Below are 14,622 nucleotides of genomic sequence, written 5' to 3'. Positions count from 1 at the left end.
AATGATAAAGCCACACGTGCGCCACACAAGACAATCAATAAAGAATAGAGTATAAGTGAAATTCATCATCTTCCATCATTATTTATTATTCATTCGTAAGGGTGTTTTGAAAGTAAATTTTTTTTTTATTCCAAGTTGATAAGTACAAAGTGTCTCATCGGTAACATACGTGTTCATTACATTTTACAGATGTTGATGCACACACAACGAAACAAGAGAAGCCACAGGAGTGAGTCATGTGTCAATCTGGGCTCTGTGTGCACACTCGCTTCACCTTTCTATGAAAGAATAAATAAATTAATAAATTAATAAGAAGCAAATTAATCACGTAATCTATGGAAAATTCGTGAGTTTGTGAGTCTGTCATGTGAATATCAAGTGCTTCATGCACAAACATAGCGTGAACATGTTGCAGAGGATGTTAGTGGAGTCTTCAGGAGTGTTTTCATGCATAGTGGTGGTTTAATATAGACTCTCTACATCATAAATGAGATAAAATATCCCTTTTGGGGGCCGCCGTGGTACAGTGGAACCATGCCTGCTAAGGGGTCTGAGAAGCGCACGGGTTCGAATCCTGTCCAGGGTCCGAGTGTAGGTTGGGTTTCCTCAGTCGGGGCAATGGTTTCCTAGCGGTGGGTTTTGAAATAAGAGGTACCCCAAAAAAGTATCCCTTTAGCCCATAAATTCCCGTGAAAATCACACATGGTACAAAAAAAAAAAAAAACTGCGGCCCAAACTTTCACCATTTTCCTCCTCTACATTTTCCTGCAAGTCCCCCATCAAAGCCCTCGGTTTATTGAAGTTTCTCTTTGATTATCTCCGTTTTCTATGACTTTTCTTACGGGGCTTATGAGTTCTTGATGGCTGCTCCTCCTATTTGGAATATTATCACAATGTAGGTCACGATGGTATTGAAGATCTAGGAGTAAGAGAAGGAAGAGGAGAGAGTGGAGTGTTAGCAGTAAAAAGGTCTTGTCACTGTAACGCTATCCAAACAATACGAGAAAGGATCAAAGGTACTTACTGCAAGGAGGGAGGAGTAGCTGAGGGTGTACCAGCCACACACATCGAAGGTAAGTAAAGACGACAAACTCCCCATCACAAGGTTCACCTGTAGAAGACACCTGTATATTTCACCTGTCTTTATAGACGCTTTGTTATCGTTATTATTACTGTTGTTATTAGAGTAGTAGTAGTAGTAGTAGTAGTAGTAGTAGTAGTAGTAGTAGTAGTAGTAGTAACAATAGTAGTAGTAGTAGCAGCAGGAGCAACAGCAGTAGTAGTAGTAGTAGTAGTAGTAGTAGTAGTAATAGTAGTAGTAGTAGTAGTAGTAGTAGTAGTAGTAGTAGTAACAATAGTAGTAGTAGTAGTAGTAGTAGTAGTAGTAGTAGTAGGAGTAACAGTAGTAGTAGTAGTAGTAGTAGTAGTAGAAATAGTAGTAGTAGTAGAAGTAGTAGTTCTAGTAGTAGTAGTAGTAGTAGTAGTAGTAGTAGTAGTAGTACTAGTAGTAGTAGTGGAAGTAATATAAATAGTAAGAGTATTTCATATTCGAAACTGTTTGCTCAAAATTACTCCGAATGAAAACATTGTTAATTCATAAACTGATCACTTACGAGACATTATAGATTCAAGACAACAGTTAGTCTCCCCTTCCCCCAAACACACACACACACACACACACACACACACACACACACACACACACACACACCTTCAGGCTGACACTGAGGTCCTGACTCTTGGCTCTCAGCTGCTTCAAGACTCCCTCGGCTTCACTCACCTGGGGAAGCCATGTGATGACTCATTGATTGATTTATGAACTGATTCTGAAGACAGAATTGTTAACTGACTATATGACTAACTGACTGACTGAATGACTGATTAATCTATTACAGTAATACAAATTACGAGCTCACTTATAAACTGTCAGACTGCCTGACACTGTCTAACTCAGTGAGTGTTTAACTATTTGATTAAAGAACTAATTAACTCTGACTTCGATAGTATTTAGCTACCAGACTAACTAAACAAGTACTTGTCACTCCCTCCCTCCCTCCCTCCCTCCCTCCCTCCCTCACTAACTGACTGATTTAGTGACAGTGATAATCCATGTAACTAAATAGCTAGCTAGATAACAATTAAGCTAATAAGCCATCTAACTATCACTCATTCATTAACCAGCTATCTAACTTAACTATCGACGCCTGAAAGGAGGCACGCGGTGAAGCGAGAAGGCTAACCTGGCTGGTGAACATTTGGCCAGCGTGAAACAGGCTGCCCATGATGTGGGAAGCTAATAGTAACGATCCGAAGGTGCCGCCGCCTGTAATGCTCCCTTGAATGATGGTGTAAGGGCTGGTGATGGCCATCATGATCGCAATCACGAAGAATATGTTGATGATTGGGAAGAACAGGCGTGTGGTCTTCGCCCGCTTCACCTCCACCTGCCGGGTTGCTCACGTTCTGAAATATTCTTTGGGCGGCAGATTCCACAACATGGTGGTGCTCCTAACACAAGCTAATAGTTTCAGTGTCATTTTGTATAGTGCAATTTTTGTAATTATTAGAAGCTGTTTAATTCTTGAATACATGGCAGTTTTAACATATGTTTTGTGGCTCAGTAACAGAACTTTTGAACAATATTGTAGCAAGACCAATTCTTTGTATTCCGTGCACCACTGGAAACGCTTCCTTTCACTTACCTCCTGAATGACAGCGTCCAGGTGCACCAGCGCCGCCATCGTCGTCTTCACGTCACTCTCGCACTTAAAAGACTCGTTACCGGCGAGAAAAGCGGACACCTTGGTCGCAGTAGCCTTCGTATTGACCAGAAGGTGGTGGGCCTGGACGGCGAGCACCGAGTAGAACAGCTCTATAGGCAGCCAGAAGATGACAGAACAGACCACTGCAGCCATTGTGAGGAACAAAGTCTCCAAGACAGTAGAGGGTCTTACTGAGAAGAGGGTGAACGTTACAGACAAGCATGTTATAATAATCCCGTATGCCAGCATCAGCAGTGTCCTCGCGTTGCACAACCAATGGCGCCAGGACGGCGAGAAGACATTCTTCATCTGGGACAGGTCATGCAGCAGAGCAGCGACTGCACCACTGTTTATCAGCAGGATAAAGCCAGCCAGCCACAATGAAACCGCCATGACTATGCTGGAAAAGATGTAGCTGACGGTGCCCATGTTCATTGAGAGGAATGATATGTGGTTCACACTGGACCACTTGCTGAACAAAACGACAATCAATAACTGCATGGCCACGCTGCACAGGCACAGCGGGAGGCTGAACACTGGCGGAGAGTTGGTGGAAGATATCCTGTATGGGAAGCAGCCATACAGCTGCAGCAGAGGGACCAGGATGCGCCAAGGCAACACTGTCAATGGGGCGTCTGACGGTAGCATGGCGGCGGGCAGACACAGTACGCTGCAGTGACTATGGACTCTTGACACTGGACGCTCGCCTGTCAATGCTTGTGTGTGAGGATGTCAGGAATCCCTTGCTTCACTCGTCCATGAGCGAAAAAAAACGCATTTCGAGGTGCGCGATACAGGGACGAAATCGATCATCACATAATATCATTACATAATATAATGTTATTACATTAATTGTTTGCTCTCTATTTAGAGCAAACAGCCACTTAGAGTTGCCAGGTCGACTCCTCTTAATCCAAGCATTACAGCATAAAGTAGGTTTTCTATGACTTGAAGGTGTTCTATATGGAACACATTCACCTCCAATTCATCTTTAGAGGAGGAAAATGAGGAGGAGTAGGAGGTGAAAATGTAGGAAGATACATATTATAGAAAAGAAGAAATTAATGTTATTTAGTAGTGGTGCTATTTGTAGCTGTAGTAATATTAGCAGTAGTAGTAGTAGTAGTAGTAGTAGTAGTAGTAGTAGTAGTAGTAGTAGTAGTAGTAGTAATAGCAGTTGTAGTAGTAGTATTGATAGTAGCACCAATCTAATTATCCGTGTGTGTGTGTGTGTGTGTGTGTGTGTGTGTGTGTGTGTGTGTGTGTGTGTGTGTGTGTGTGTGAGTGTATGTGTGTGTGTCTACTTCCTTGGCTATTGCCAGCTCAACAAATCCCGACTGACCAATGCTCCTGTTCCCACTAAATACCACTAATTATTAAACCCAGCCAAGCTCTGTCGCGTGGGAGGACTCACTTATCACACACTCTTCATTCAAACAGTCTCAGGTACAATAATGTACCCATTCTAGTTGAAAATCATGTATATTTGAGCTAACCTTATTTCACAAACCTTGGAAAATAGTCTGCATTAATTCATTGAGCAACTTTATATAGAGGTAAAAATTATACACCAAATGGAAAAATAGATAAAAAGACGAGAAAAAACACTGTGAGGGAGACGGGATGCCACGATCTCTCACCCTCAGAATATATGATGTTAAGCCAGGATTAATTAGACTAACCATTTGGAAAGGAAAACCTGAAGGGTATAACGAAGCCGGCTGGGCGTATACTAACTACCAAGACAAGTAGTTAGGAAGGAAGGAAGAGCCGGCACGGCGTATCTTCCTTACAAACACACATGGATAAACGCGTTGGCAGAATCGATAAACAAACAGATGAATGAATAAGTAGATTAATATGCTGACGGTCATTATTCGCCAGACTTCAAAATATCACCATTTTTTTTTTTTTTTTTTTATTTGGCAGTGCAGGGAGGTCTTGTCTGTTAGGATCCGCCTCTTCTGTGTCCTTCACTTGTAGGATTATCACTAGGTAGGTCATCACGGTGTTCATGAAGTGCAGGAATGAAGGATAACAAGGAGGAGGAAGAGGAGAAAGAAGAAGATGGGGAGAAAAAAAGAGAGGAGGATATAAAGGATGACCACAGGGAATAGGAGGAACAGGAAGAAGAGGAGGATGAAAATAATGATGCAGAGAAATAGGAAAAGGATAAAGAGAATAAGGACAAGAAAACAGCGAAGAGAATGGAGAAAGGTATTAGAAGAACGGAAACAGGTACAGAGACAGAGACAGTAAGAGAGACAATAGCAACGAGAAGAGAGAAAGAGATAAGAGAGAGAGAGAGAGAGAGAGAGAGAGAGAGAGAGAGAGAGAGAGAGAGAGAGAGAGAGAGAGAGAGAGAGAGAGAGAGAGAGAGAGAGAGAGAGAGAGAGAGAGAGAGAGTAGCAACGAGAAGGGATAAACGTATCGGAGGAAAAGATACAGAGAGAGAGACAGAGGCAAAGAGAGAGAAACAGAGACAGGCAGAGACTCAATTACCATGTTTGTTTGTTTTTTTTTTTTTTTTTTACGTATGGAAGAGGGCCAGCCAAGGGCAAAAAAAAAGAAAGTTAGAAAAAAAGCCCACTTGAGCGCTGGCTCTCCAAAGAGTACAAAAAGTGCCAAAACCGTCAGCCAGAATTAGGGGAGCAAATGCCTCGATACCTCCCTCTTAAAAGAAGACAAGTTGTAGGAATTTGGAAATACAGATGCAGGGAGGGAGTTCCAGAGTTTACCAGTGAAAGGGATGAATGATTGAGCGTACTGGTTAACTCTTGCATTAGAGATTTGGACAGAATATGGGTGAGAGGAAGAAGAAAGCCTTGTGCAGCGTGGCCGCAGGAGGAGGGGAGGCATACAGTTAGCAAGATCAGTAGAACAGTTACCATGAAAATAGCGATAAAATATAGAAAGGGATGCAACATTTCGGCGGTGAGAAAGAGACTGAAGACAGTTAGTCAGAGGAGGAGAGTTGATGAGACGAAGAACTTTCGATTCCACCCTATCAAGCAAAGCTGTGTGACTGGAACCCCCCAAACATGCGAAGAGTACTCCATACAGGGACGGATAAGGCCCTTATACAGAGTAAGCAGTTGGAGGGGTGAGAAAAACTATGTTCTTTGTCCCAAGTCTCGCGTGTCGCCATCCATGTCGCCCAGAGATAATCGCCTTTGCTGAGCCGCACATTCCTGCATAGTGTCCTCTCCTGCTTTTAATCCATTACTGGCTTCGCTTTAACTTTCTCTCTGGATTTAAAGTTTCATTTTTTGCTGGATCGATTTTGCGTCTCACGAAAAAAAAAAAAAAAATAAGGAAAAAAATATGGCTAGGAGATCCTTCACGTCTCTGCCAGTCCTTTCAGCGTGGAGCTCAGGTCAAACATTATTAAATGGCAAAGTCATACGTGCGCCACACAAGACAATCAATAAAGAATAAAGTATAAGTGAAATTCATCATCTTCCATCATTATTTATTATTCATTCGTAAGGGTGTTTTGAAAGTAAATTTTTTTTTATTCCAAGTTGATAAGTACAAAGTGTCTCATCGGTAACATACGTGTTCATTACATTTTACAGATATTGATGCACACACAATGAAACAAGAGAAGCCACAGGAGTGAGTCATGTGTCAATCTGGGCTCTGTGTGCACACTCGCTTCACCTTTCTATGAAAGAATAAATAAATTAATAAATTAATAAGAAGCAAATTAATCACGTAAACTATGGAAAATTCGTGAGTTTGTGAGTCTGTCATGTGAATATCAAGTGCTTCATGCACAAACATAGCGTGAACATGGTGCAGAGGATGTTACTGCAGTCTTCAGGAGTGTTTTCATGCATAGTGGTGGTTTAATATAGACTCTCTACATCACAAATGAGATAAAATACCCATAAAACTGACTTATCATCTGTATAGCCTTTAAAAAAAAACTGCGGCCCAAACTTTCACCATTTTCCTCCTCTACATTTTCCTGCAAGTCCCCCATCAAAGCCCTCGGTTTATTGAAGTCTCTTTAATAATCCCCGTTTTCTATGAGTTTTCTTACGGGGCTTATGAGTTCTTGATGGCTGCTCCTCCTTCTTGGAATATTATCACAATGTAGGTCATGATAGTATTGAAGATCTAGGAGTAAGAGAAGGAAGAGGAGAGAGTGGAGTGTTAGCAGTAAAAAGGTCTTGTCACTGTAACGCTATCCAAACAATACGAGAAAGGATCAAAGGTACTTACTGCAAGGAGGGAGGAGTAGCTGAGGGTGTACCAGCCACACACATCGAAGGTAAGTAAAGACGACAAACTCCCCATCACAAGGTTCACCTGTAGAAGACACCTGTATATTTCACCTGTCTTTATAGACGCTTTGTTATCGTTATTATTACTGTTGTTATTAGAGTAGTAGTAGTACTAGTAGTAGTAGTAGTGGAAGTAAGATAAATAGTAGGAGTATATCTTAATAATAATTGTTTGCTCAAAATAAATCCGAATGAAAACATTGTTAATTCATAAACTGATCACTTAAGAGACATTATAGATTCAAGACAACAGTTAGTCTCCCCTTCTCCCAAACACACACACACACACACACACACACACACACACACACACACCTTCAGGCTGACACTGAGGTCCTGACTCTTGGCTCTCAGCTGCTTCAAGACTCCCTCGGCTTCACTCACCTGGAGAAGACATTGTGATGACTCATTGATTGATTTATGAACTAATTGTGAAGACTGAATTGTTAACTGACTGTTTGACTAACTGACTGACTGAATGACTGATTAATCTATTACAGTAATACAAATTACGAGCTCACTTATAAACTGTCAGACTGCCTGACACTGTCTAACTCAGTGAGTGTTTAACTATTTGATTAATGAACTAATTAACTCTGACTTCGATAGTATTTAGCTACCAGACTAACTAAACAAGTAACTGTCCCTCCCTCCCTCCCTCCCTCCCTCACTAACTGACTGATTTAGTGACAGTGATAATCCATGTAACTAAATAGCTAGCTAGATAACAATTAAGCTAATAAGCCATCTAACTATCACTCATTCATTAACTATCGACGCCTGAAAGGTGGCACGCGGCAAAGCTAGAAGGCTAACCTGGCTGGTGAACATTTGGCCCGCGTGAAACAGGCTGCCCATGATGTGGGAAGCTAATAGCAATGATCCGAAGGTGCCGCCGCCTGTGTTGCCCCTTGAATGATGGAGTAAGGGGTGGTGATGGCCAACATGATCGCAATCACGAAGAATATGTTGATGATTGGGAAGAACAGGCGTGTGGTCTTCGCCCGCTTCACCTCCACCTGCCGGGTTGCTCACGTTCTGAAATATTCTTTGGGCGGCAGATTCCACAACAAGGTGGTGCTCCTAACACAAGCTAATAGTTTCAGTGTCATTTTGTATAGTGCAATTTTTGTGATTATTAGTAGCTGTTTAATTCTTCAATTCATGACAGTTTTAACAGATGTTTTGTGGCTCAGTAACAGAACTTTTGAACAATATTGTAGCAAGACCAATTCTTTGTATCCTGTCCACCACTGCAGACGCATCCTTTCACTTACCTCCTGAATGACAGCGTCCAGGTGCACCAGCGCCGCCATCGTCGTCTTCACGTCACTCTCGCACTTAAAAGACTCGTTACCGGCGAGAAAAGCGGACACCTTGGTCGCAGTAGCCTTCGTATTGACCAGAAGGTGGTGGGCCTGGACGGCGAGCACCGAGTAGAACAGCTCTATGGGCAGCCAGAAGATGATAGGATAGACCACAGCAGCCATTGTGAGGAACAACGTCTCCAAGACAGTAGAGGGTCTTACTGAGAAGAGGGTGAACGTTACAGACAAGCATGTTATAATAATCCCGTATGCCAGCATCAGCAGTGTCCTCGCGTTGCACAACCAATGGCGCCAGGACGGCGAGAAGACATTCTTCATCTGGGACAGGTCATGCAGCAGAGCAGCGACTGCACCACTGTTTATTAGCAGGATGAAGCCAGCCAGCCACAATGAAACCGCCATGACTATGCTGGAAAAGATGTAGCTGACGGTGCCCATGTCCAGTGAGAGGAATGATATGTGGTTCATATCGGAGCACATGCTGAACAAAATGACCATCAATAACTGCATGGCCACGCCGCACAGGCACAGCGGGAGGCTGAACACTGGCGGAGATTTGGTAGAAGATATCCTGTATGGGAAGCAGCCATACAGCTGCAGCAGAGGGACCAGGATGCGCCAAGGCAACACTGTCAATGGGGCGTCTGACGGTAGCATGTCGGCAGGCAGACACAGTACGAAGCAGTGGCTATGGACTCTTGACACTGGACGCTCGCCTGTCAGTGCTCGTGTGTGAAGATGTCATATATCCCTTGCTTTGCTCGTCAGTGAGAGAAAAAAATCCATTTCGAGGTGCGCGATACAGGAACGAAATCTATCATCCCATTATATGATGTTATTACCTTAATTTGTTTGCACTCGAGTTAACAGCCATCTAGAGTTGCCAGGTCGTCTCCTCACAATCCAAGTATTACAGCGTAAAGTAAGTTTTCTATGACTTGAAGGTGTTCTATATGGAACACATTCACCTCCAATTCGTTTTTAGAGGAGGAGGAGGAGGAGGAGGAGGAGGAGGATATATATTATCGAAAGGAAAGAAATAGTTAGTTGTTTTGCAGTAGTGGTGGTAGTTTTAGTAGTAATAGTAGTAGTAGTAGTAGTAGTAGTAGTAGTAGTAGTAGTAGTAGTAGTAGTAGTAGTAGTAGTAGTAGTAGTAGTAGTAGTAGTAGTAGTAGTAGTAGTAGTAATAGTAACAGTAGTAGTGGTAGTAGTAGCAGAATTACTAGCAGCTATCTAATTATCCGTGTGTGTGTGTGTGTGTGTGTGTGTGTGTGTGTGTGTGTGTGTGTGTGTGTGTGTGTGTGTGTGTGTGTGTGTGTGTGTGTGTGTGTGTGTGTGTTTATTCGGAAAAGCACACATGGATAAACGCGTAAGCAGAATTGATAAACAAACAGATGAATGAATAAGTAGATTGATATGCTGACGGTCATTATTCGCCAGACTTCAAAATATCACCCTGTTCTGTTTGGTTTGGCGGTGCAGGGAGGTCTTGTCTATTAGGATCCGGCTCTTCTGTGTCCTTCACTTGTAGGATTATCACTAGGTAGGTCATCACGGTGTTCATGAACTGTGGGAATGATGAAGAATAACTAGGAGGGGGAGGAGGAGAAACAGGAAGATAGGGAGAAGAAAAGGAGAGGAGGATATGAAGTATGAACCACAGGGAGTAGAAAGAAAATGAAGAAGAGGAGGATGAAAATAATGATGAAGAGAAATAGGAAAAGGATAAAGAGAATAAGGACAGGAAGACAGCGAAGAGAAGGGAGAAAGGTAGTAGAAGAACGGAGACAGGTACAGAGACAGAGACAATAAGAGGGACAATAGCAACGAGAAGAGAGAAACTTTCTCTGTGGAATTAAGGTTTCATTTTTTTTTTTTTTTTGCTGGATCGATTTTGCGGCTCTCGGAAAAATAAAAAAAAAAGGAAAAAAATATGGCTAGGAGATTCTTCATGTCTCTGTCAGTCCTTTCAGCGTGGAGCTCAGGTCAAACATTATTAAATGATAAAGCCACACGTGCGCCACACAAGACAATCAATAAAGAATAAAGTATAAGTGAAATTCATCATCTTCCATCATTATTTATTATTCATTCGTAAGGGTGTTTTGAAAGTAGATTTTTTCATCTATTCCAAGTTGATAAGTACAAAGTGTCTCATCGGTAACATACGAGTTCATTACAATTTACAGACGATGATGCACACACAACGAAACAAGAGAAGCCACAGGAGTGAGTCATGTTTTTTTTTTTTTTTTTTTTTTTTTTTTTACGTAGGGAAGAGGGCCAGCCAAGGGCAAAAAAAAGAAAGTTAGAAAAAAGCCCACTTGAGCGCTGGCTCTCCAAAGAGTACAAAAAGTGCCAAAACCGTCAGCCAGAATTAGGGGAGCAAATGCCTCGATACCTCCCTCTTAAAAGAAGACAAGTTGTAGGAATTTGGAAATACAGATGCAGGGAGGGAGTTCCAGAGTTTACCAGTGAAAGGGATGAATGATTGAGCGTACTGGTTAACTCTTGCATTAGAGAGTTGGACAGAATAGGGATGAGAGGAAGAAGAAAGCCTTGTGCAGCGTGGCCGCAGGAGGAGGGGAGGCATGCAGTTAGCAAGATCAGTAGAACAGTTACCATGAAAATAGCGATAAAATATAGAAAGGGATGCAACATTTCGGCGGTGAGAAAGAGACTGAAGACAGTTAGTCAGAGGAGGGAGTTGATGAGACGAAGAGCTTTCGATTCCACCCTATCAAGCAAAGCTGTGTGACTGGAACCCCCAAACATGCGAAGAGTACTCCATACAGGGACGGATAAGGCCCTTATACAGAGTAAGCAGTTGGAGGGCGAGAAAAACTGGCGGAGACGCCTCAGAACACCTAACTTCATAGAAGCTGTTTTAGCAAGAGATGAGATGTGAAGTTTCCAGTTAAGATTATGAGCAAAGGACAGACCGAGGATATTCATTGTGGAAGAGGGAGACAGTTGAGTGTCATTGAAGAAGAGGGGATAGTTGTCTGGAAGGTTGTGTCGAGTTGATAGATGGAGGAATTGAGTTTTGAGGCATTGAAAACTACTAGATTTTCTCTGCCCCAATCGGAAATCTTAGAAAGATCGGAAGTCAGGCGTTCCGTGGCGTCCCCGCGTGATCTGTTAATTTCCTGAAGGGTTGGACGTCTCTGAAAGAACGTGGAAAGATGTAGGGTGGTATCATCAGCGTAGGAGTGGATAGGGCAAGAAGTTTGGTTAAGAAGGTCATTAATGAATAATAGAAAGAGAGTGGGTGACAGGACAGAACCCTGAGGAACACCACTATTAATAGGTTTAGGAGAAGAACAGTAGCCGTCTACCACAGCAGCAATAGAGCGGTCGGAAAGGAAACATGAGATAAAGTTGCAGAGAGAAGGATAGAAGCCGTAAGAGGGCAGTTTTGAAATCAAAGCTTTATGCCAGACTCTATCAAAAGCTTTTGATATGTCTAACGCAACAGCAAAAGTTTCACCGAAATCTCTAAAAGAGGATGACCAAGACTCAGTAAGGAAAGCCAGAAGATCACCAGTAGAGCGACCTTGACGGAAGCCATACTGGCGATCAGACAGAAGATTGTGAAGTGACAGATGTTTGAGAATCTTCCTATTCAGGATAGATTCAAAAACTTTAGACAAGCAAGAGATTAAAGCTATAGGACGGTAGTTTGAGGGTTAGAACGGTCACCCTTTTAGGAACAGGCTGAATGTAGGCGAACTTCCAGCAGGAAGGAAAGGTAGAAGTCGATAGACAAAGTTGGAAGAGTTTGGCCAGGCAAGGTGCAAGCACAGAAGCACAGTTTTTGAGAACAATAGGAGGGACCCCATCAGGTCCATAAGCCTTCCGAGGGTTTAGGCCAGCAAGGGCATGGAAAACATCATTACGAAGAATTTTGATTGTAGACATGAAATAGTCAGAGGGAGGAGGAGAGGGAGGACAAGCCCAGAATCGTCCAAGGTGGAGTTGTGAGCAAAGGTTTGAGAAAAGAGTTCAGCTTTAGAGACAGAAGAGATGGCAGTGGTGCCATCAGGATGAAATAAAGGAGGAAAGATGAAGAAGTGAAGTTATTTGAGATGTTTTTGGCTAGATGCCAGAAGTCACGAGGAGAGTTTGAGTTTGAAAGATTTTGACATTTCCTATTTATGAAAGAGTGTTTGGCAAGTTGAAGAACAGACTTGGCATGATTCCGGGCAGAGATATAAAGTGCATGAGATTCAGGAGATGGAAGGCTCAAGTACCTTTTGTGGGCAACCTCTATCATGTATAGCACGAGAACAGGCTGAGTTAAACCAAGGTTTAGAAGGTTTAGGTTGAGAAAAGAATGAGGAATGTACGCCTCCATGCCAGATACTAACACCTCTGTTATGCGTTCAGCACAAAGAGATGGGTCTCTGACACGGAAGCAATAATCATTCCAGGAAAATCAGCATAATACCTCCTCAGGTCCCCCAACTGGCAGAGGCAAAACGCCAGAGGCACCTTCGCTTTGGGGATCCTGCGGAGGGATTGGAAAAATAGGACAAGATACAGAAATGAGATTGTGATCGGAGGAGCCCAACGGAGATGAAAGGGTGACAGCATAAGCAGAAGGGTTAGAGGTGAGGAAGAGATCAAGAATGTTGGGCGTGTCTCCAAGACGGTCAGGAATACGAGTAGGGTGTTGCACCAGTTGCTCTAGGTCATGGAGGATAGCAAAGTTGAAGGCTAGTTCACCAGGGTGGTCAGTGAAGGGAGAGGAAAGCCAAAGCTGGTGGTGAACATTGAAATCTCCAAGAATGGAAATCTCAGCGAAAGGGTAGAGGGACAGAATGTGCTCCACTTTAGAAGTTAAGTAGTCGAAGAAATTACTATAGTCAGAAGAGTTAGGGAGAGATAAACAGCACAGATGAATTTAGTTTGAGAGTGACTGTTAAGTCGTAGCCAGATGGTGGAAAATTCGGAAGACTCAAGAGCGTGGGCACGAGAGCAAGTTAAGTCGTTGCGTACATAGACGCAACATCCAGCTTTGGAATGAAAATGAGAATAGAGAAAGTAGGAGGGAAGGGGCTACTGTCAGTTGCCTCAGACAGCTGTGTTTCGGTGAGGAAAAGAAGATGAGGTTTAGTAGAGGAGAGGTGGTGTTCCACAGATTGAAAATTAGATCTAAGACCGCGAATGTTGCAGAAGTTAATGTAGAAAAAGTTGAGGGAGGTGTCAAGGCATTTGTGGTCTTCAACAGGAGAGGTGTCCGACCTGGGGACATTTTTGGTCCCCTCCGCAGAGGGGGACTCCGAGGCGTTGTTTATTTTGGGTCCCATTTTTCTTTTAAATTTTGATTTGGAGTGAAGGGTGTATGTGTGGTAAGTGCATGTAGTTTTGTGTGAAGAAGGAGAGCTGTCTTTAGAGGGTAGGCTGTGACTACCCCCTTGAGTTGTGAGACACAAAGGGAAACATTCAACGAGATCACAATCAATCTTGGCTCTGTGTGCACACTCGCTTCACCTTTCTATCAAAAAATAAATAGATAAATAGATAAATAAGAAGCAAATTAATCACGAAATCTATGGAAAACTCGTGAGTCTGTGAGTCTGTCATGTGAATATCAAGTGCTTCATGCACAAACATAGCGTGACATGGTGCAGAGGATGTTACTGGAGTCTTCAGGAGTGTTTTCATGCATAGTGGTGGTTTAATATAGACTCTCTACATCACAAATGAGATAAAATACCCATGAAAACTGACTTATCATCTGTATAGCCTTTCAAAACAAACTGTGGCCCAAACTTTCACCGTTTTCCTCCTCTACATTTTTCTGCAAGTCCCCCATCAAAGCCCTCGGTTTATTGAAGTATCTCCTTGTATCTCTCTGTTTTCTATAAATGGTCTTATGGGGCTTATGAGTTCTTGATGGCTCCTCCTCCCATTTGGAATATTATCACAATGTAGGTCATGATGGTATTGAAGATCTAGGAGTAAGAGAAGGAAGAGGAGAGAGTGGAGTGTTAGCAGTAAAAAGGTAATTAAATTTTGTCACTAGAACGCTATCCAAACAATACGAAAACGAGAACTAGCGCTTGAATGTTTGTACATATTTGTTTCGATCATGATAACACTGACAGGTACTGGCTTACGTGTAGATTACCTGCAATTAAGTAGTAACTAGACACCTGACTGGATGTGTTATTGTATCATATTTCATTACGTAGACAAAACTGTGTGAAAGAAAGAAGGAAGGCACAAAAGAAA

General features: G+C 42.6%; 2 protein-coding genes across 3 annotated transcripts; both read right to left on the bottom strand.

Annotated features, from left to right (window-relative positions):
* Window positions 1-70: 70 nt before the first annotated feature.
* Window positions 71-3,654, bottom strand: LOC123507533. The gene is made up of 5 exons (XM_045260454.1): window positions 2,703-3,654; window positions 2,241-2,444; window positions 1,712-1,780; window positions 1,025-1,111; window positions 71-278 (listed from the first exon to the last, which is right to left on the bottom strand). The coding sequence occupies exons 1-5, from the start codon at window positions 3,408-3,410 to the stop codon at window positions 177-179; spliced, it is 1,170 nt and encodes a 389-aa protein (XP_045116389.1). The 5' UTR covers window positions 3,411-3,654; the 3' UTR covers window positions 71-176.
* Window positions 3,655-6,285: 2,631 nt separating this feature from the next.
* On the bottom strand, window positions 6,286-9,053 carry LOC123507532. Of its 2 annotated transcripts, none has more exons than XM_045260452.1 (5): window positions 8,332-9,053; window positions 7,871-8,073; window positions 7,370-7,438; window positions 6,993-7,079; window positions 6,286-6,887 (listed from the first exon to the last, which is right to left on the bottom strand). In XM_045260452.1, exons 1-2 carry the CDS (start codon window positions 9,037-9,039, stop codon window positions 7,924-7,926), a joined length of 858 nt encoding a protein of 285 aa, XP_045116387.1. In that variant the 5' UTR covers window positions 9,040-9,053; the 3' UTR covers window positions 6,286-6,887; window positions 6,993-7,079; window positions 7,370-7,438; window positions 7,871-7,923. The 2 variants fall into 2 exon arrangements, with proteins under 2 accessions (XP_045116387.1, XP_045116388.1); XM_045260453.1 differs by having other exon boundaries at window positions 6,286-6,429.
* Window positions 9,054-14,622: the final 5,569 nt, after the last annotated feature.

Source organism: Portunus trituberculatus, chromosome 22 (genome assembly GCF_017591435.1).
Source record: "Portunus trituberculatus isolate SZX2019 chromosome 22, ASM1759143v1, whole genome shotgun sequence".
In the NCBI taxonomy this organism is placed as follows: Eukaryota; Metazoa; Arthropoda; class Malacostraca; order Decapoda; family Portunidae; genus Portunus; species Portunus trituberculatus.
Note: the sequence above shows the minus strand (reverse complement) of the source record. Positions and strands in the feature narration are given on the sequence as shown.